The 23,605-nt window shown below is 35.4% G+C and overlaps 1 protein-coding gene across 8 annotated transcripts in view; it reads right to left on the bottom strand.

Annotated features, from left to right (window-relative positions):
• FCHO2 (FCH domain only 2) overlaps positions 1-23,605 on the bottom strand; it is an 88,869-nt gene that overhangs the window by 30,646 nt on the left and 34,618 nt on the right. For 7 of the 8 annotated variants that reach the window (XM_017740661.1, XM_017740659.1, XM_008638619.2 and 4 more), the window contains exons 10-12: positions 12,152-12,196; positions 10,338-10,410; positions 7,291-7,315 (exon numbers count right to left, since the gene is read on the bottom strand). In XM_017740661.1, the coding sequence (XP_017596150.1) occupies positions 7,291-7,315; positions 10,338-10,410; positions 12,152-12,196 (143 nt within the window). Of the gene's footprint in view, positions 1-3,900; positions 3,950-7,290; positions 7,316-10,337; positions 10,414-12,151; positions 12,197-23,605 lie in introns of those variants that run through there. The other variant, XM_017740662.1, reaches the window with a different exon arrangement.

Here is a 23,605-nt window from a genome sequence, read left to right on the forward strand (position 1 = left end):
CCTGTCATTCAGAAATTATGTGACAAGATACCTCAGCACAAAATGTAACAAAAGAAGCTCTAAATTCCCTGTGAAAACTGGCAAGTTTGCAATGCGTCAACTTTTACTAATCAATCACTAATTAATTACCAATTGATTAAATACTAATCAATTACTTTATCAAAAAGGACAGAAATTAACATTAGTTTAGCTTTAGGACTGAGTTAAATTAGCCTACCATTCTCTTGGCCCCAGAAAATTTTCTCAGTTTTTACTGCTCTCAGCTAAGACACAAGATGTTCTGATGGTGCAGAGGCAAAACCTGTATTAAGTACTAGTCAATATTTAAATATGCAAGCAAAAGCACAGGTTGCAACTTCCACTCCCCCTAGAAAAGGCAGCATGCCTGCACTGTTGCTTCAGAAAAGAATATCCACATCACAAGTGCTCAAAATTTTATTCCAAAGTTTTCCTTTACACATCTCCAACACTATCCTGAATCTTCAAAGCCAATAAGGATCTGGGAACATAAGACAAGTTCTTTTTTTTTGTTCTTGCAGGCAATTAAATAGAAATTGAAAAGAATGATGTTAAAATAACTTAGAATGCTAAGCTAAGCATATAACTTCATTAAAAAAACTTTGGAGCAGAGAGAAACAAATCTCCAAGATTATCTAAATTTTAAAAATGCACAAAACCCCCACATCATGTATATTATATATATGTGGATACGTAGATACTTTCCCCACTCAGAAGAAAAACATCCACTCACAACTTTGTATGCATAGGCAATGTATGTGAACTGCTAAATGTTTCAGTACGTTTATCACAAAAAAACCACAACCAAGGTGTCTTCAAAATGCAGTGATTTTAGCAGTTATTAATATCTTATAAAAATTAGACTGTGGAGACATACATATAAAAATATATATAATATAAAAGTGACTTCTTCTAGTGTAGCAATCAGTTTATCAGAAAGCAGGTATTGGGAAGCAATTTGACCAACAGATACGTATACACAGTATGGCCAAAATGTAATTTATTGGAAGTCATGAGATACAACAAAATGACTTTTGCTGGTGATTTCAAGTGGACAAGCAAGGAAATTCATGACTTCAGCTAAAATTTGAAGCCAAGTTTAAAGAGAATATCTCTGAATAGCTTTTGAAGTACAGAAGACAAACATTAAAATGATTAGAATGTAGTTATCCTTCTGTTTCTTTTACATATATCATAAATGGGATCTCTGGTAATTTACTAAGAAAGATTCTCCTCTATACAGGTCCCTAAATTTAGCACTTCTAAAATAAATGGAATTTACACATAGCTCAAACTTTCTGCTAAAAAAAGTGTAAGAAATAGAATCCTGTACAGATGTAAGACTGTACCAAATTAAATACTACATCAAACTAAGGCCAAAACCCAACATTTAAGCTCTCCAACCTTAAAATATAGAACATATAGATGGAATTTCTTGAAATATTTGTAGGATCTAGACTTCACTGCTATTTGATTAATAAGTAAATAAATAAGAACAACAACAACAAAAAAAAGTAGGAAGACTACAATCACACGGTCCAATACTTTAGCTCTACTCGCTCAAATCAGGGTTCTTAGCTACGCTTGACCTCAAGCTGACCTTGTTTATATACCAGAAACCACTAATGAAACTTGACATCAAAGTAAACAGAACAAAAACATACAGCTAAAGGGTAAGTATATTTTCTTGTAACACTAAAAATTCTGAATTCTGAAATTACTTTAGTTGTCATACTACGTAATTTTCCATAGATCAGGATCATTCATGGTTAAGAAGAATTGAAAATCAATGAAAATCTTTAAATATACAACATTTAATTTTTCTTACAGCTGGGCCATATATGTAAAGTATATTATTACTGGGCTGACACAGCACACACAATGTAGCTGGAAAAACTATTCTGATATAAAATTGTGAGAGAACTTAGTTTGTAGAAGTTATTTTCATTGCATTATTTTTAATTTACTGAATAATCTCTAGGATGAAGTAAGTCCTTAGAATGCAATAAAATCTTAAACTGTTTTACTTTCTTTCTTAATACTTTCATGATAATTATTTCTGGTCTTGCTAATATACTTGAATCATCTGTTCCTCAGAAATAGCCCTTTAGCATGCAGTCAGTTTTCACAACTTCATGTACATAACAGAGACGGATACTTAACAGCTTAAGTTCTGAACACAGGAGAAGAAAATTCCTTCCTTCTTTTTCAGCTGGTCTATATTACCACTTTTTTTCTAGCCCTGTATAGAAAACATAATTTTTTTTCCAATACCTAAAATTTAAATGTAATTTCAAAAATCTGACTCTCAGCAGTGTATACAGACATAAATAATTTGCTTTTTATTTCCAGCCTTTTCAGTAATTCAGATCGATCTTGTGCCAATTTATGATCATTCTTAACACCTGCTTTAATTAATGAGACACTGAATTTATATTTTTGTGTAAACCAACATAAAAAATGGGTGGAAGAGATACTTGATATACCTTTGAATAGACAAAGGCAAATTGTGTCACAAACAAGCAAAACGGTACCTCACAATCTTATAAGTAGTAATTTCAAAATACTGTTCTCAATATTATGAATGGTTGAACCAGTGAATGTTCTGGTTTCTGAAATACCAACATTTTATTTGCAAATCTACATTTAATAACAGTGGTAGATAACACAGCAGCTTGAGAGAGACCCATACTCATGAATCTGATGCTAATGAAGGCATGTACATCTATTTGACTAATTTTTCTCCCTTCTCCACACTCCTACAGTTACAGAACTATATATTATGTCATGGACAACAATGTGTCTTAAGTATCAGGCACACAAAACAGACAAGACCTGATTTGCCTATCATGCTGATCAGAGGTTAAGCTCACAACCTGCATGTATACCTGTATAATTTTTGAACTTCAGCACACAAGATGATGGTATTTGCAAACTTTGGCCTTTGGGAAAAGTTACTATTAATATGATGGGGATGAAGGTCTGGTTTAGTCCCCTACACAAACATGCGTAGTGGTCTTTGCAGCCAAAAAAATCCCAACAACCTCATTATGCATGCAAATTGAACTCTGCAGAAGTAACTGGAATGGTGGACTTCCAGGAAGCCTTTTTGAGGTTCTGTTAAGCAATTAAACATGCAGCTTTAAAAGCCACAGTTTTCCCTGTGTTTGCAGATGTAATACAACACATTAATTGAGATCTTATATAGCTTTAAACATACACCAGAAACTTAGGTGTATACCTTTGTCTTTGTCTTGGTATATTCTACAAGCATTCTGGGGTGAATAGTTTTTCAAAGAAGTAAAGCATAAGGCCTTGATAAATAAAATATAACTGCCTATATAAGAAGCTTGAGGACCAAGCATTCCAGTGACAAAACATATTTTTTTAGTTTTGGTGAATAATTTATTTCATTTTCCTTGCTGTGTCCCATCTGTCATCCAAAAGTGATGGAAGAAGCCACACCATTACCATGTCATTAGTGTCTCTGGGCTACATACAAAGGACAAGGGAGGAACATATGGAGCATACTGCAGTCTAGCTACTTCATTTGGCCCTTCCTCTGTGCTGTTGACAGGCTGGTCATCAGTCAAGAAGCGAAGAACCTTCACTATGCTCCAGTTTGATTTCTTCATATTTCCTTTTCTCCTGGGATAACTACAGTGGTTATGAGAGCTCCTTATCAAGTTTTCCTGAAGGTATGCTTCAAGATGCAGTGCAGCTGAACAGCTCACTCTGCTTTTTTCTGCCAGAACTCAACTGACTTCCTGTAATCCAGGTGAGGACTCTAAGTAAGCAGCTGAATCTCATAGGCTGGAACAAGAGAACAAAAAGCCTCTCCACTTTAGACATATTTGAGATGAAAATTTGACTCTGGCATACCCTTAGGTTAAGACAGAAGCAGAATATTGGCCTCCTCTCCTTAGGGTGCCTATTAACCCAAAAGACACAGAAGAAGAGAGTAGACAGTCAGTTTCTCCTATTGTTAGAAATGCAGAAAGAAAGAAAAATGGGTATTCAAAGTGCCCCTGTCTTGTGCTGTGATAGAAAGCCTTGTCCTCTGTATCAATAGCAGCTACTCAAAATCAAATGCTGTAAAATGCAAATAAAGAAAAATATTTTAATTTCACTAAACATTAGGTTACGCCTGTGCTCCACTTCTCAGAATCTGATGGCTCCAAATTCAACCAGTCCCCAACAACAAGAGTGGTCCATAATTCTATATAACTGTAATTATGCTACACTCGCATGTGAAGAGGTTAATGAAAAGTTCTGGATGCCTTGATATGTGTTTGCATTTCAGTTTCCCATGAAAAAAAAACTTTCAGCATTATGTTCTGTACATCTGTGACTCCCTTCTTAATTACTTTTGAACTTACTGGACAATTTCAAAAGGATTTGACAGACAGAACAGAGAACTCAAAGATAATTACATTGCTACGGTCTTCATGAAAATAGGCAGTGAAGTAGAAGGAGATCAGCAAGCATCCCAGCCAAGGGAAAGGTTGCAATCCCAATTCAGATCTTGCTGGACACAAGTGGAACCTTGTAAAAGCTCCCCCAAAATGAGAGTTTCTTTTAGACCTCCTATCTTCCTAGGGAACATCTCTAGAGACATGGCAAACTCATGGGAAACAAGACAGTTAGTTCAGCCTTTATAAAAACTTTCTAAGCCAAAACCCCCATACAGAGTCAGCCTTCAGTTGCTATCTCTTTCTAGTGCACACACTTCCTACTACAAACTTTCCACTTTTCTTAATTATCAAGGTTTAGCTTAATTAAAGTTACACTACAGATTGACATATAAAAAACTCAGGAATTTTAAATCTCATGAGATATTGTCACCTATATTTAAACAGAGACTGCTTATTGAAGTGGTCAACCTTTTTAACAAACACCAGTTCTTAGTTCACAGCTGCCTACTTATGAGCACATGAAGACCTCTTACCAAAAAAATACTTACAGGACTTAACATTTTCTTAATTTATTTTTCAGTATATATAATCCGACAGCTACAAAAGCGGATCTGTTTTACTACAGATAAATTTGAGAATGTCCATTCTAGGACAAAAGACATTTTTTAGGACCACCTCACCATTTTGTTTTTGGAAACGAAGAATACAATACTGCATTATAAATTTTGGACTAGTGAGAAGGCCTTCATGGTATTGACTACATAGTATGTTCAAAGATCCACAGCAGCACACAGAACTAGTAGATAATGTATAGAAGTCAGTTCTTCCTAGATCCTTAACTTGAAATTTTTCAGTATTTTACCTTGGTACTTATGTTTTCATATAATTGTAGAGTGATTATTTCTTACATTCCTTTCACAAAATTAAAATTCTTGAAAAATAAACAAAAGCCACCTTTTAAAAAATGATCACATTAATCATATATATGCCAGACAGGTTTTCTGTAAGCGACCAGAACTGACAAAATAATTGGAACATCTCGAGTTGAATTTTCTGAGGTCTGTTCCTCAGTATTTCCTAGCAATCAAACACGAATTATAATTGCCTTAATTTTTTTTTTTGTTTAATAATAGGTTTCCAAGTTCAAGTTCTTGAAATGTGTAATTTATTGCAAATATCCATAAAAACAAATCCTCCTAGAGATAATATACATGGTTTAAACTATTTAGATCAGGTTTGAAAAATCAAACAGAAAGGAAATGCAAAAGTAAAAACCAAGAAAAATTAAAACCATTTGAAATGAGACATTTCAGAAGAGGACTCCAACCTTAAAACATAAAAGCACAATGGATTGCTTGTTTGTAAGGGGTGAAACGAATCTCATATCTCAAATCATTTTTTCACTAGAATTACAGTAATGATTTCTGCTATTAAAGCATTCTATCACTCTACAGAATACCGCTGTTGCTTGAAAAAAGCAAGAAGAAATCATAGACCAAATTTTAAACTCCAATACAGTCATAAAATGTTAAGCAGGCAAAAAAAATACAACAAAATACAATAACAATTAACATAGATGATCATATGGCAGCCAGAAAGAATGTCCAACCAATTTATAGCTGAATTTTTGGAACTAATTGTTTTCAAAAAACATGGAGACCAAAACAAGCAAAGAAAATAAACATTGCAAGTCAGATCCAGTTGCGGTTCACTCCAGTGACTCAACCTGATTTTACTTCCATGAGAAGCTTGATAATTATAAGGATCATTCGATAGTTACTTTCTTTTAAATGTACGCAAGGAAAGAAATTTGCTGCTAGTCAAGATGACTGCATAGTATAAAACAACTGTCTTGGCAAGAATTTCACATGTTCTTACACATATAGTTCTGTTGTGTGGCAAAACTTACTTTTCCCCATTTAGAAGGATGGTGCTACTAGATGTTTCAAATCAAGTTTCTCAAAACAAGTTTTAATATTAGGTCCTAAAACCTCCTAGTTAGCAAATAAAAATAAGAAAATCCACAAAATAAGTGAACTTGAAAACTTAAATTCTGTAATATAATTGGCATCTAAATAAATAAACTAAAACCAAATTAGTCTACAGAAAATCACTTATTCTGTAATTTTTTCCCATATATAGCTATAGGGAGTTACAATCTTTGTTATGTATTAATTCAAGAGAAGATACATCTTTGCATAAAAAGAAAAGATCAAATTAAGGAAATAAAAAACAATTAACATAGTTTAATTTTTTTACCTGGCCACTCAAATTAAATTGCAATGGCCACTTACCTGAATTGACTAAAAAAAATTGTAAAACATAGCACAGATCTAACTAACAGTAATGAAAACCAAACCATTAAAAAAGTGCATCTAGAAATACTGCATTTAAAGCCATATTTTAAAAAGTCTATTCCTACACTCTATTGCCAGTAGTAAAGCAGAACATTATCAATATCAGAAGGATTTCTCAAAAGAACCAGTAGTAAGCAGAGGAATATGATGATACAAAGTTGAGTCCACAATAAACTAAACCTTTTTCTTTCTTAGAATCTATTAGCCAAAAAACTTAAACTATTAACTGAAAAATAAAGTAAAACACACTTGCAGTAAAAACACCTTGCTTAAAACCTAAAATTGTTAGGAAACAAAAATGCATTACTGACACTTGTTTGTACATACTGCTGAAGATTGTATACTGCACAAAATTAACACTTTGACTATGCTATGAAAATACTAAATCCTCTATCAGATAAATAATGTATTGCAGGGACTGTATGTAAATTAAGTTTCATCAGATTGTAGGGCTTGATAGTATTAGCATATGCATTTATTTTGGGAAGAAGTCTACTTACAACTGAGTCTGCATCTGGACACTCCCTATTAAAAAAAATAAAGAAAATTTACAATTATAAAATGCACAAATTATTTTATTCATACATTTTTTCCTTCAGTATTTTAAATTAATTTGAAACAGTGCATTTAAACCTTTTGCCTTTCAGACTCTTGAAATTTTTACTTTAAATAATCCACATTCAACTGAATGAGACTTAAATAACAGCTGACAGTTAAAACTCAAAAAAAATTATGAAAAATCAAACTCACATACTAGTGAAAAGAATTAAAAAATAATAACCAAAAACTCCAGAAAGGTGAGGACTATCACTGTGTTCTGGATGAACATACTTTAAGATTCAGGTCCTCATGGCTGATGTGTGCAGTAAGTAGAAGTCATCGATCCTAACAAAATAGTCCACATGAAAGTGCAAAACATTTTGGACAAAAACCAGCTCCCAAAGAAACTAAGATTTTCTTTAGAGGAATTCAGAGCTTCCTCTTCTAGAGTTTCATTCTTAGTTCATGTGTGTCAAGCACAGTTGCAGTAAAGTACTAGAAGAGGCTCCACAAAATAACTGAGTACCCTCCTAATAAGCACTTAAAAAAAAAATTCAAAAAGTTGTCTGCAGAAAGGCAGTGGTTGCAAGCACACCATTCGCAAGTGTTAAACTTTTCCACTGCAACTTCGATTTGCACTTAAACTAATGAATGACACTGATTCCCTCTGATGTCGTCAAAAAGCAGAAGCAATTACATTTACAGAATGTGGGAATACTTGAGTAGCATGCAAGTCCTCTCTAATTTGCACCCTGACAAATAGTGATGGTGTAACTGAACAACAATGGTTTTATATCATTAATCTGAACATCCTAAACATGCATTTATAGAAAAAAGAACATGGAAAAAAATCTGATTTATTACAATCTAGAACATCTTATCTGAAAAAACACATCGGTTAAAGGTAAAAAATGTAGTTTTTACTACAGTGCCTTAAAAACAGGTACGAAAAACTTGCTAACATGGAAGCACTACTATAAAATTCAGTACAGCATGTTAAGGAAATGACATTGAGATGAAGGATTCCATCTTCTCTGAAAGGGCTTACACAAAAGAGGACATATGTGACCAAATTTCTAGTTGGTTGACATTTTTCATAGTAGTAGAGCTGTTTTGAAAGATATTTTACTGCTTGAAGAGACAAAGTATATTCTTCCCTTGAGAGATGTGGTTTCAAAAAGTGTTTGTATGCAAACAAGACAGCCTGAGGTCCATAAAAGTTGAGATATGTGAAATATGAGGCAAATGAATGATTATAATTCAGCCCACAATGAAGGTTTTAAAATATAGTGAGCTAACAGATCTCAAACAGAAACAGCAGAACTATTATAATTCAAAGGAGCAACTAACAGCATCTCTCAGGATCTGTTCTATACATGCAAAGAAAACACAACTGTTTGCAACTGTTGGTGAGGTGGAAAATGAGGATATCAGGCTGTAGACAAAAGTACTTTTAAATCACTAGATTTATGATCATTCTTTTAAAATTTAAGAACTAGGTCATGCTTCTGGTATAAGGTAGTATTTCAGAAAATGAAGATTTAATAAGAGAATTTAAGGATTGTAGATAAAAACTAGAACAACCAAACCATGCAAAGCAGTGGTTAGAAGTGAAATCCTTGGCCGAACTACAGCAATATGTAACAGAATACACCATGTATGGTATTTCCCAGAATTAAAGCCATTACTAGGCACACCACCAGTTCAGGCATCAACAGTTTAAAAACTGTCTTGGCAAACTGAAAAGCCTACTAACCATGAGATTTTTTTCTAGATGTGGAAAGTCTGCCCTACACAAACTAAACAAGCTTACAGACTAATAAAACATGAGACCAAGGGAGGACTTGACATCTCTGTGCAGAGAAGTTTCTGATGACAGTTTTATCATTTCCAGTCTGTAACAGGATCATCAAGCTGAAGATTAAATCAGACAAAATACAGACTAGCAATCTATATCTCTAAAGAGATCATAAAAGAAGTGTTAGAATATTTTATGCACGTAATGAATCCTTTGTTATTTATTCGTGAAGTTCTAGTTTATTTAGTGGTTACGGTTTAATGCAAGAATCTCTGTAAAAGCGATGTATGGCACACATTACATAGGAGATTGACATTATGCCATTATACTTTTTCTGATCTCAGAATCTAGTCACTTTTGTAGTGGGTAAATATAGAAACAAAATACTATAAGCACATACTGTTCTTAGGTCATCAATTTTACAGCAGTATGTTAAAAAAACTAGCACTGGTAAAACGTTACTTTAGAAAGTAATTTTAAAAAGCATGTATGCAGATGTTGCCTCTGGAAACATTTCTATATTGCTAAGTTTGTCAAATTGTAAGCTGTTTTCCTGAAATATATGTAGAAATTATGAAAAAAATACATTGACCATAAATACTAATACAGACACTGTGACTAATTCACCTCAGAACTGTTACTCAAGCTCACTTTTTGGAGAGTTTTATCTCCTGGGAGACGAAGCAATACAAAGAATATGGCAAAGGGTATATTTGGGACATCAGTCCTGAGTTAGAATGATGGTGTTTGAGAAGGGAGTAGGCTCGTGATGTACTGCATAAACATTAAAAGACTTTTCTGTCCTTCAACAGTCTATGTAGAAGTTCTTCTAACAGAAGAATAACTGAAGCTTCAATTCTGCAAACACAGCCATCCAGTACTTTTACCACATACAGACATATTATTTTATTAGGACTAATGTGAATTACATTATCTACAATGCTGAAATGTAGAAGAATGGAAAAATACTTACCTATGCACACCAAAGAATGAAACATGAGTAGACTGCTATGAATACTTACGTTATTTTTTGTTATTTATGTTAAAACCCTTGGTCATAAAAATCGTAAATAACTGTGGTGTTTTCATATCCATCACATTCCTTTAAACCGCTGTTATAAATCCATTTTTTTGTTTAAATATCAGCTCATTTTCATCCCCATTACAGTTTTCATACAAAACAAAGCTTCAGGGTGGAAATACACTTACACAGATTCAGTATCTTTTTCTTTTTTCATTATTCCTGGTAAACCAAAAGGCTTCCTTTTCCGTGGTTTTATTCCTATGGAACAAACATTTTTCATTTATAGATCAAAGAGATAAATGCATATTTAGCAATGTCAAACACAGGTGCATATGAATGCCAATGTTTTAAATGCTTCCACAGGTATGCAGTGGAGATAGGTATGGAGCCAAATTAAGGGAACATTATTCCAATTTGCTTTAGGTAAAATACCAATTAAAAAAAAAATCAAAATATGGTTTAACACATTAGTAACAAAATCCTTAAAAACTGATTTACATCGCCGAGTTGGGTATACAGATTATGTTTTTTTAATAGTTTTGAGGAACAGGACTCTGCTCACAAAAACTCAACAGGAGTTATTGCTCCAGGCAATCCTGAATAGCCAATGCACTTGGATGAGAAACTGAACGCGGCCTTCTCCACCTACTGCAGTTCAACACCCTGTTGTTATTTCCCTGCATATTCCCAGCAGCTGCAAGCCCCCATCTTTCCTCAAAAGCAGGATCTTGGTCCTGTTAAAAATGAGATTGTTTCTTGGCTTTCCAGCTGATGTGAATTTATGATTTCCCAGTGCTCTAGCCAGCTCTAAGACTGGTTCTCACTGAGTTTGGCATAGGCTTCTCCCCTTTTGTTTCTTCCCTGCTTTTAGCACTGGAGACATATAGCTACAGTACTGAAAAAAGTTTGCTTTCATTCCCATTTAATGTACTAAAACTAAAATACACTTAAATATTCCCTCAGACTTACTGCCACATCTGCTTTTTCACAATGTTTGCTGAGGCAGAGCAGACTGCCAAAAAAAATGACTAAATGCAAGCATCTGATCCAACTAGTCTACAGTTCTGTTTTGATGCATCATACTACTGACAGCATGATGTTGAGCAGAGTGGTAGAAATAATCTGGTTTCCAAAATTAAACCACTGTCAATTCAAGCACTTTATTATATTTACCTTTACAAAAATACATTATACAGCACATAAGGAATCTCTCCTCTCCTAGAAACTTTAAATAATTCCAAACTTCTCAAATCAGGTAGCTGTAGAGTCAGTCATATATACTGAGGCACATAATTTCTTCCAAGATTTTTTTTAAATGTCTGGGCTTTATTTTCTCTCTCTGCCCTATGCAGCCCAAAACAATGGCAAATGCAGCATAAGAGTAATTTCTGAACACGGATCTTCTCTGCTTCAGACAGAAGAGATTTTAAGTCTCAGCTGCAGTCTTGGCAACTTAAAAGTTTTTTGGATGCTATAGTTACACTGTTGACTCCTCTGTTCCACAAGTAAATACATAGCTTATGGACAGAAAGCACTTCTTAACCACTTAAAACAATCCTCTAAGGAAAATAAGCTGCACCAACAAAGAAAGACTTTGCAACCATAACATTACATTAGGCTTGGTTTAACTGACACAGTAACAATGGGAAGAGCCTGGGCCATGTTTTGACACTTGTAAATTAAGCTACAACACATTCATAAGTAAATCAAATCCAAACCTCTGCAAAGACAAAGCCTTAGCCAAAGTATATTTGTAGGAAACACTCAAATTATCTGACCTTTATGCATTAGTCTTATAAAAGTTTTATGAGTCTTCTTGTCACTGAAGTTTGTTTCTCAAAAGGAAAACTGCATTTTAGTCTACTGGAGCATTTTAAAGTTATACTTTAAAGTTATACTTTAAAGTTATACAGATTCACACATTGAGTACCCTTTGCTTCACAGTTCAGGTCCTTACCCACAGCATTCTCGTGTAAATAACTATGCTATGGCAACTTACCTTCGGCTACACTGGATGTATTACATTCTTCAAATTCAATAGGGCCTTAAAGAAATGAAAATGAAGATAAACATTAGGTCAAATTTAATCTATTTTAATGGCAACTAGTATTTCCTGAAAATGTGAGATAATCCAATTACAAATGTAGGTAATAACTGAAAGGCACAATTACTCTGCCAATGGCCAAAGATACTGCAAAGTCATATATGTAAAGCAGTATTTTCACTCTTTCATACTGAAAAATTAAAATACTAGTCATCATATAACTACAATTCAATTGCCTATGCTACTACAACATCTAATTGGTGTCCTTATTCAAAATTGCATCTATTATATAGCATCAGTGTAAGGTTTTCAATGTATCTTCTTTTAATGAACAAGAGTTGTATAAGTGAAAATGAAAAGGAGAAGCTATGATTTTGAAAGTCACACTTTTGCTAACTCTGCATTGCTAGTTGTAGTGTTTCCTCTCCATAGCCAACTAAAGCAATAAAGAGGACAATTTTTTTCAAAAAATCATTAAGACTCAACAGGATTAAAAAAAAAAAAAAAAAAGGCAGAAACACTAGTTAAGTTTTGGATCTAAAGAAATTCCTCACATTATAGTTGACACAAATTAGTTGACACAAATTGACACAAACAAGTCAGTTGACTTTGCAAATGGATGACCTAACTCTCATTTATTCGATCTGGCCAGGTCTAGGATTTATTTAATCCCAGTATGAGCCATTTTAGGGAGCAAGTGTACAGAAAGCAGTGTGAGTTTCTGTAGGACCTTGTTTAGGGAATGGCAGAATCATACCAGCCCTTGTGGAAGTCCAGTGAAAACAGAGACCACATGCAGGCAGGCACCTTTTCTTCCAGCCCATGTTTCATTATCTTGTAGCTGTACCCCCAAGAAGAAAAAGTTTAGCATGCTATCACTGTGCCACAGGGGTTATTACTTACCTTTCCGCAAACATTTTGATAGCATACACACAAGTTTATACACAGATAACATTACAGGTAGGACAGAGGGAAAAAATACTTCTAATTGCTTTTCTAAAAAAAATTATGGCGTGCAAAAAGTCTTGGTTTATATTTATTGTAATTAAGACTAAGTCTGCAAAATTTTCCCTATCAGTAAAAACAAATCTAAGTATTTGTAAAACAGCAGGATGAGAATTTTGGACTAGAACCCATCAATATCTCTTTTATCATAATGTAATTGTTTGGCCTCCAAAAGATGCTCTTGAAAGCAGAATATTAAAAGAAAAATCTCAAGTCTTAACAGCCCTTTAAATTTCAATTAGTAAATCACTTCAAATGCTAGTTTAATTATTTAATGTAGCAAGACAAGATGCAAATTCCTAACAGTTCTCTCAATCTCTTACATGTTGTAAATACATGTGCATTTTAGGCTGGTCTTGCAATCCTTTATCCTTGGCTCTCACTAAATTTACAGTAAAACAAAGTCAGTATGCTCCAAAAAGAAGCAAACCTGGGTATTTTGCAAAACAAAAGAACAGAAAAAAAAAAATCCAGGAAAACTGATGTTTAGAACGGTACATGTCTACATCTCCACACTGATTTAATCAACATTTTATTTTACAAATTTAAACTCTATTGTTCAAAGGATATGAAGCAAGAAATTCAGAAAAATGCCATAAAATATAGGAGGTGAAGAACACAACCAATACTTCTTCAGAACTACACTTTGGACAACACATTTTTCATCACTTTGCTAATGATTCAACTACGTCTGTTTCTTGCTTCTATACATACTCCCATTTCACTAGGAAAAATAAAATAAAAAGCCAAAACAACCACAAACACTCATCCTCAAAACAAAAGAAAGTAACCTGTAAACACTGAGACTTAAACATATTTTCAGAGGAATAAAATACTCAGACATTTTCAGAATTCCACCTTTTTCTTTATCCTTTCCAGCTACTAAGACTGATCCCCCGAATTTTAAGACTTTTACACTAATGATTAAAAAAAATAATGAAGGCCGAAGTATAGGTCATCCATATTTCAGATCAGTATCTTAACTTTCACTCCTAAAACAAGCAGAAAGGAAAGATTTGCTTTAACAAGACATCCAAGTTCCTTTATTTTTTCCATTATGCTTGCCTAAAACACTTGTCTTTAAAAGTGGTTTTTTTACACCTTTCTAAAACATTTTTATTTGAAGACACATTCCTCTGTACTACGGAAACACACAGATATTGTGTGAACCAGTTCCAATTCAAAAACCTATTTTGATCCTAACTTACCTTTCCTACTTAACTCAAATTTGAATATGGCTCCTCTTCCTTTGGAATTTCAGAAATTCATGTCAGTGGCTGTTTCTAATTACTCCACAAATACTAATAAATTAAGTTCAGCATTGTCCTCTTTTTGTAAAATTTGTATTTAACCCACCCTCACCAATATAACACGTATGCATTGTTGCATTATTTGCTTAGAGCAAAGGCAAATTCATACAGTTTGCCATTTTGAATGGAGCAGAGTGAAATTTGTAGCAGTTTTAAATTTCCTGACAAGTTTTTTTCTGCAACGTCAGACCTCCCAACAGTTCTGCTTCCTATATGTCAATAGGAAGAGCACTATATTTTGCCTTGGGCATAGTATTTTAAAGTCAAAGTAACATTTCAGAAATAGACGTTTCCTCTGTAGTGTACTAATTTAGAAAACAAGATAGCTGTGAGAAGCTTTCAATAGCCTGCATAACAGCTGTAGTCTCCTGCAGACCGATGTCTTTGCGTCCAAAGAGGTGATAATACCGTTGTCCAGCCAGAATTGTGTGCTGTCACCACACTGTCCGCTGCTAGAACCAGCTCCAGTCTCCTAGCCAGCCAGAAGGCCTTAGGCATACATACTTTTATGGGAGCATAGCATCAATAAGGAATTCAGACAGTTTCTTAAGAAGTTTTCCAGCACTGCCCACTGTCCTTGTATAACATGGGAACAAAAGCAGCTGCACTAGCACTGCAAAAATATCCCCCAAACCCGTAAAAAAACCTGAACTCAAAAGCTTTCTCCTCTGAAACACCATAATGTCTGTCTTTCTGATTCCTTAGTCATTAGTTGCTATACTCAAGCACTACCAGTGGATTGGCATTAATGGAGATTGCCAGATGGATGTAATATACAGATGGAAGTCAAAGCATGCCATCTTACATCCTGGTATCTCAATAACTTTTGTAACAACTACATGAAGTTTTTAAGGTGGATGCATTACCTCTATGAGGCTAAAAGTTTTCAGAACAGACTGGAGCCCAGTGATTGTAGTGTAGACAAAGGCTTAACACCAACAAGGACTTCAGCTCAAAATCTGGATGATTACAATGACTAAAATTTTTGATGCAAGTAAACAGATTCACTGTCCATTGCAACATTCAAAGATCGAAAAGCAGTTGCTTCATGTTTAAGAAGTAGTGCTGATGTTGGGGACTGAAGTCTTTCCCTGAAGCAGTCTTTAGAGTCCATGCCATGTGGTAGCCTAAGGCACTAAAAGAGCCATCTAAATGCTGCCATACTGCAGTGCAGGTGATAATGGTGATTACACTGCTATGTGGCAGTACTGCAATCAAAGCACTGAAATTTCCTTTGTTTTTTTTCTCATAACAGAACAACAGTGTGAATTGAGAAGGAAGCCTATTCTCAAGCCTTCATATGAACACAAAAACAAATTCTAAAACTACAGTAGTACTGTAAAAATCAAAAGGACATTAAGACTTTTTCAGAGTAAATAAGAAGTTATAGCTGAGATCTAGTACAATCCTTGCAAAGGTGTCTGATTTAATGTTCTGTTGCAAGGACAGTGCAACTTTCAAAGTCTACTCTGCCTGCTGCTAAATTAATCCATACATTGGTAATGCTGGCTTTAACACCTCAAATATGTCTACATAGACTTGCATGTATTTGATACTGTAGACACACAGAACAGAAAAAGTTAATAAATACAGTGCATAAATGAAGTTTAGCCTCTGTAACAGAAAGAGATATGAGTATCTAGTGGGATTTCAGTCACCTAACAATAAATACCTAGCTATTGGGATGCTAATGAGAATGTAGTACTCTACAAAGGAAGCAGGCATCAAAAATCAGTAAGCTTCTCTAACTGTACAAAAAAAATCCCACCAAGCATCACTGCAAGCTGCAATGAGTTCTTGAATGCTCACAGTATTCTACCAGCTGGGACAGATAAGGACAAGAAGAAAAGGCAAACAGAGGATGGTTTCACAAACACATGAAGGCAGACAGCTGCTAATTGACAAGAAACTGAAGCAAATACACCAGGACTGGGTCAGTTCTTAGGTTCTTGAAAATAAAGCAGCTTTGGTTTGCTGGAACAGAAAAAGTAATTTGTATAAATGGAAAATTTTTATTGTAGTTAATCTCATAATTTACAAGACGCTTGCATAAATTAAGCACCAGTCAGTAAGTCTGCATCTTAGGATGCATCTCCTAGACTGTTCAGTAACTACATGTAATGCTTTTCTTGTTACAAGTACCATGTGAGTATGCGAGCTTTCATGCCACTAACGGTAGAGTATATAGCTAGCAATAAGGAGATACTGTTCTTATTGACAGACAAATGAAGAAGGTAATTGCACTGTAAATTATATTACAGAATCTCCTATATATTTAGCTCATATCTATGGGAACAGTACTTTCAGGGTATATTAAAGGCAACTACAGAAACTGCTATCTTATACCTGTTACTTAAGAAAAAAGACAAAACCTCTCTCCATAAAATCCTAGATGCAGGTTTTCTAGCCTGTTTATATAACTTTTACACAAAACCTCTGTGAGGGAGACATTGGGAGAATGTTTTGCTAATGTCAAAACAATAAAATAATACACACTTTCCTCAACTGAGAGGAAAAAAAAGGTTTTCCTGTTTGGATTCTTTAAATAAACAAGTAAAATGCAAAAGTCAACCAATATTACTAGCAACAAAAACGTAATATTATGTCATACCCTGAAAAAGTGCCCTGAGAAGGTATATCAATGAACTGGAAAATCCCACAGAGGTAAAAAGGTAAACAAATCAAGAAGTCAACAAATCAAATAAGAACTGCTTTACATTTGCATCTGCTTTTGGAAACTATCTCCTTTCTAATTTTAAGGAGGGCATGCATGACAGAAAGGAACATTATATTGGTGTTAACTGCATGTAATTCTCAGTAACTGGAAGCACTCAGACACTCAGAACCCCCCTGAAAACTGCCCTTCCCTGCAACCTGAGGAATCAGTTTACACACATGCATGCACACTTATAAACAATAACATTATCTGTTTCAAGAAAAAGCTTTTAAAAATACTCCATAAATCTGTACCTGTAGTTACAAATACAATAACAAACCATATTCTTGTTTTCAACAAAAACAAAATTTGTCTCTGAGTCTAAATCATGCATGAAAGGAGGACAGATTTTTAAACTGCATATGCTTCACATGCTGCTTCAAACAGCAAAGCTTTGCGTGCCTGGCTCAGTGCCAGTTGACAGCTCAGCTGGATATCAATGCACATTCTGACCCCCCTTGCAGCGTGTCACTTCTGAATTGTTTCCGCAGTAGAAAGTTTATTCAACCTCTCTCTCAAATTCAGTGGACCGACCATCATTCTGCTATTTAATCATAGCAGAACAGGTTATTTTTCTGACAGCACTAAAGCCAGACAGCAGTTCCTAATGAACAGCTTGATACAAGTGGAATTTCGACTGTTTTAGCCTCAATTAATTCTGCTGTCAAAACAAATGACTGCTTTTAGTGTTTAGATGTCAAGCTGCATCACAAAGGTCAATTTTGTATGTACACAAACATATAAGCAATTTTTTTCTTGCTATCATCTGATCCTGTGACATGTTCAGTAAAATATTTCCAGCTTTCAAATTCAGAAGCCAGGAAGCCCAAATACATTTTGTCAACGGAACTCAGGAAGCCCAAATATATTTTGTTTCTAACACTAGCCTCCCATTTTTATTGCCTGTCCATCCATGAGAAATGATTTTATAAAACAATAAGAATTTTTTTCCTAGAAAAGGACTTCTTATACTACATTTAAAAAAAAAAGAAGGAAAAAACCCCGAATTCAAGCATATCTTACTTGGAGGAATGCAGAGTAAAGATGACCACCTGTTTTCTTTAAGCTAAATTTCATACATGTGATACAGGTATCATGCTAGTACCAAATTGCTACAAGCAAATCTTAGTTTATGGATTTGGTTAGCTCCTCTTTGCCAAAATGAGGGTAAGGGACAGGAAATAAAACTGGCCAGTTAGCAGGTCAGTCTGACGGAAAACACTGAAATAATACTGGTAAAACCTTATCCTTTAATATAATTCTATAAATATGGTTCCACCACACCAATCATTGAATTTCTGACTACTCTTTGTTACATCCTGAGAATGATATACCAGCCTGGCTGATATATAGCCTCTAGAGATGTTGAAGGCTTCACCAAATCTTTATTTTTTAAAAAAAATCATGTTAAAAAAAGAAAATTATAGCACGGCAATAGTATTCAATTATGGAGAAAAAAGGAAAGGTAGAGGTGATAGTGGCATCAGAAATAATGACAATTATCAGTAGCGACATAGGCAGCACTTCCTTGGAAAGAATTTTTTCAGATGAAGAAATTAACATACGAAGAGAGCATCTAAACAATCAATTTTAACCCTGATTCTGTTACTAGGCTTTCAGCCCTGCACTCAGTTCGCTAGTTCAAAGGAAACATTAATTTCAGGTTTTTCTGGTATTCTGGGTACAAACTATGTGAATACAGCAAGTACACTATACTCAGGGGACAGTATTTCTACGTGGCTTACGGAGAAAAAACAAAGCAGAAAAGGATCATAAGCTGAGTAACCTTAAAATAATTATTATCAGTTAAGATGTTTATTTCAGACGGAGAGACCGCATTTTTTCCTCTAAAATAAAAAGGTGGCAAATATCAGTTACAAAATATTTTTCATTGCTCTGATAACACACTAGTTTTCAAAAGAGACAGGAAACATGTACCAAAGGCAATGATTCAAGGTAGAGATCCATCTAGGCTGCAACACCTGAGTATGATAACAAACACTTCAAGTTTCAGCTATGATCTATGAAAGTGTGAGGTCTGGGAGCAACAAAATAATGTCAGCTAATGCACCAATCTGCAGAGTGTTACAATCCCAGCCCCTTTTCTCATCCTTTTCTACTCCTGCTTTTGCTTCAACTTCACTCCATATTTTCTCTCTAACTGCATAAAAAACAGGGTGTGAGATATGGCTGGTTTTAACCATTCACAAGCTAAGTGGCAGGCCAACATAAACAATACATACAGATACATGCTCAGCTGACTCTCCAAATGAATAGCTTACATAACTTCAACTGGCTTTGCCTGATATGACATTACTGGTTTGGATGCTTTTTCTTTCTCTAGCAAACTCCACATTGCTAGTCTTTTTTTCCATCAAATTGTGTAGAAAGTAGCAGTCTTGTGAAAATTGTAGGAGAAGTGTGGAAAAAGCAACTGCATAATTCTAGTCTATAATGTAAGTATCTGTAACAAATGGCTCTGCCTGTCTACATGGTGCATGATGCACCTGCCAAAGGTAGACCATGCAAGTATGCAGTGATGAAAGAAATGCACAGACACATTCACTTTTAAAAAGATTCAGCTAGGATTTTGGAACACTAGAGACACTGTAAATATGTCAAGTTATAGCCCACATATTAAAAAATGTCTTCAAAGAATCACATCTTTTTTAACAGTCACACATTCTCCCTGTAAATGAAGAGATGTATAGTTTCTTACTGAAGTTCTGAACTTAAGCCCACGAAATCATCAGAGGTTAAGATGTTTAATGCGACCTTAAGGAGTAAAAATAGGGTAATATATTTTATAGTATCCAGATTTTTTCAGACAAAAATATCTTTTTTCCACTAGAAAACAAAGAACATTTCCTATCTTAAAAGAAAAATATACCCCAAATAAATAAGTTAAAAATCTCAAACCTTTCCTAAATACTAATTACATATAAGGTTATGCTTTTATATAAGTAAAGTACAGGTCTTATTTACCTTATCAGCATAAAACATCTCAGTATGTTTTTTCTATTTTCAGATATTTTAAAGCTATTCAATTTTTCTGGTCATAGTAGAATCCATCATGGATACTACCACGTTTTCTGATGACTATCACCTACTTAATATACTCTTCCTATTTAAGTCACTGAAATGGACATTGCTTTGCTCCTGCAGTCCCAAAAAACTCTTTTAAATACCAGGCTGCAACTGATTTGTTTGTCTGTAGCAAGAAAATTCCAGTGGGCCCGACAGTACTTCATCTTACTGAGCGTTCCAGATCATGCACAATCTAGCTTTTGCCCTGTTATATCTACTGACGTTGTCTAAGATACTTTTACCAATGCTACAATTCTTCCACTTGCATTAAAAGACTTTTTCAATAAAACTTGCACCCTTATAACTCTCCAGACCATTAAAATCAATAAAATGCATTATAAAACAAGTTTGCAACTTAGATACATGTAACTATTAAAAATCTATGCGGGCAGATCAGACTAGAAGCGCACAGAAGCTTTGGCAGTTTGTTGGTGAAGAAAGGACTGAATTTTTGCATGCAAAATAAAACAGACATCTAGGACAGCAATTAAGATACATTTGCTGGTCCAGTTTTTCAGCTTTTAGCTCCTCATTGAAAACAGCTCTACAGCATAAGACCCTTAGAGACTTTTCTATTTGCCTCAAGCCCAGCTTCTCATAAAAATACTCAAAGATATTCCCACTTAATTTCTTCCATTAACTTCCAAAATACAGCAGTGACCTGCCTTCCTTTACAAAAAATACTTTGCTGAATCCCTTGGACACTGACAGGGTTGATAAAGTAAGCTCATTTGTCAGCCAGCCTTCTGTGTAGAACTATATGTGGGCACAGTCTTTGAGAAATTGTGACACTCCAAGCTATTTGTGCATTTAAGCACAAGCGTCAGCAGCACTAAAATATTCACAGTATTTAAAGAAAATATAAAGAAAATTATTTATAAGAACATAAAATAAATACTTGCTTTGTTGCACTTCCCTGTGAAAAAGAAGCTCAAAGATGTCCTGCAGAGTTGTTCAAAAGTCAGTATTAACCATTTTCAGTGTTTATTTCCATCTACTTTGTTACTTGTCTAGTAACCCAGAAAAGTATTTTTATATGTGCTGTAAACTACTACGTTATCAAACAAACCCATGGAAAAAATAAATGCCACACCCAGCACTGTTTAAAGTCTTTCTTTCAAAGCAGAGTACATTATTTAACCACATAAAATGCCAGTAGCTTTAATCAAAGCAAGCTTCCATACTCCATGGCCCTTGTTTTGCCTCTCAAACTCTGGGAAAGGATTAACTTGTTTCTAAAAATTTTTAGGAGTAATACATTTATTCTTAACCCTCTTCTTTCCCCAGCTGCTTTATCTTGTTTGTTTGGTACATTTCTTCATTAGATACCAAACATGCAGTTTAACACAAAAGACTAACTAAACAGGAGTATTAACATGGAGCGAGCACAACTGTGCATTAACACTATCAGCACTATCTTTCAGCTGTGGTGCAGCTCACTTTGACACTCTTGTATTTGCTTTGGAAAAAACACATAAGCAGTACTTTCCATGGACATTTAGAATTAAAACACTCACAATAAGCAATTGCAAAAGGCCTGAAAGCATCTGATAAATTCACACCAAACTTTGCCTCATCACTGCCAACAGACAGCCACATGAAATGTTTTTCTAATCAAATAATCAATAATTCAGTTGAGTTCGCTGAATCAGAAATCAGTTGAATTAAAGGCTAGGTAAAAGTTGGGATTAAGATGTTTACTAACTTGAAGCTTTAGTGCTTCATGATCTCTGCTAACAGGTAGAGTTCCCAGATGTGTTCCCTCAGAACAGAAGAGGATCACCAGCACACTGAGAAAGATGCCAGGATATTTTTCTCTGGTATGCGCTACCTTGTGAAAAAGTAGTGATCCTGACTATAGAAGTCCTAACTCACTAAAAAATGTATCAACTTCGTCTACTGTGTTGGATTAACACAGCCTACTTTTTTGTGGGTGGGGGGAGAAAAGCTGCTCAAAACTTCTATGTCTGGCACAGAGCCAGTCTCTGAAGGCTCTGACAATGGGCAGGTTACTAGCCCAATTAGACAGGTTGGTAAGGCCTCTGTGATGACATATTTAAGAAAGCAAAAACCGTGGGAAGCTCTCTCTCTTCTGCCAAAAGGTGGTGGGGTGGCTGCCGGGGCCCATCCCGGCGGGGACCTTCCTGAGGCTGAGACTGCGTGGCCGGGGCCCTCCTGAGGCTGGAGCCGCCTGTGCAGTGCCGGTGAGTACCACGCGGCCGGGGCCGGCCATGTGGTGCTGGCAGGGACCATGTGGCCAGCAGCAAGAGACATGGCGAGCAGTTCCCTGATGCAGAGCCCAGATGAGATCAACCTCTCAACTGTAACTTACAGACACCAACTTTCTTTCAAGACAGGGAAAAAGGAAAAGTGAGGACACATGAGGAAAACCAACATGGCAACACTGAGGTGTTAGAGATGAGGTGATATTTTGCTGAAGCCAAAAGGTTATTAAGTTAAAGAATAAAAGTTGTTGGTTCTACGTGTTGTTGTTTGTGGTTTGAATTTGTTCTGGTTGGTTTGTTGGGTGTTGCTGTGAGCTGGGCGCTGTTGAAGACCTGACTAAAAAGGAAGTAGGATGAGGGGGAGGGGACAGAAAAGTAGGCAGTCTGGAGAGAATGTAAGTTCCTGAGAACCCAGCGAATGGGAAAGGGGACAGGGACCGCCCCGGTCCGGAAAGGGTAAAAATATAGCCATTTAGACGGTGGGTGTGTGTGTTTGGCTCTCAGGGGAGGGAGACACACACCCAGCTCAGCTAAATCGTTACTAATAAACAATTTTCTTTTGCTTCGAGGACTTTGTCCCCATTTAATTGTATCTAAAAGTTAGTTCCTTTCTAACAGAGGTCAGTGAAAAAAAGGAGAGGGAGGAGGCGTTCCAAACGTCGGAGCTGAGATTCTCCTGTAAGCCGTGGTGAGAACTGTAATACAACAGTTTCCCTATAATTCATGAGGTGCATTGAGGGGTGCAGAGATCCACACGCAGCCCATGAAAAAAGAGTGCTCACGCTGGAGCGCGTGGATACTGAAAAGCTGTAATCTAGTAAACAGAGAGAGATGACCCCTGCTTTTAGAAATAGAGGAAGAGAGCCTTAATTTCCAAACTAGAACAATGTTGGGGTTTTAGGAGTTCTCCTGGGTTTTCTTTCTGTTTAAGGAATTTTCCCCATAGATGTTGCTAGGGGGACAAATTGCTGGGTACTTCAGAAAAACAAAAGACTTAGCCACTGGGTAAGGGGTGCATCTGGCTACTCTTTTATTTCACCTGGGTGTGTGGACAGTCGGTCCCGGC

The sequence above is a fragment of the Corvus brachyrhynchos genome, unplaced genomic scaffold (genome assembly GCF_000691975.1).
Source record: "Corvus brachyrhynchos isolate BGI_N302 unplaced genomic scaffold, ASM69197v1 scaffold467, whole genome shotgun sequence".
Taxonomy (NCBI): Eukaryota; Metazoa; Chordata; class Aves; order Passeriformes; family Corvidae; genus Corvus; species Corvus brachyrhynchos.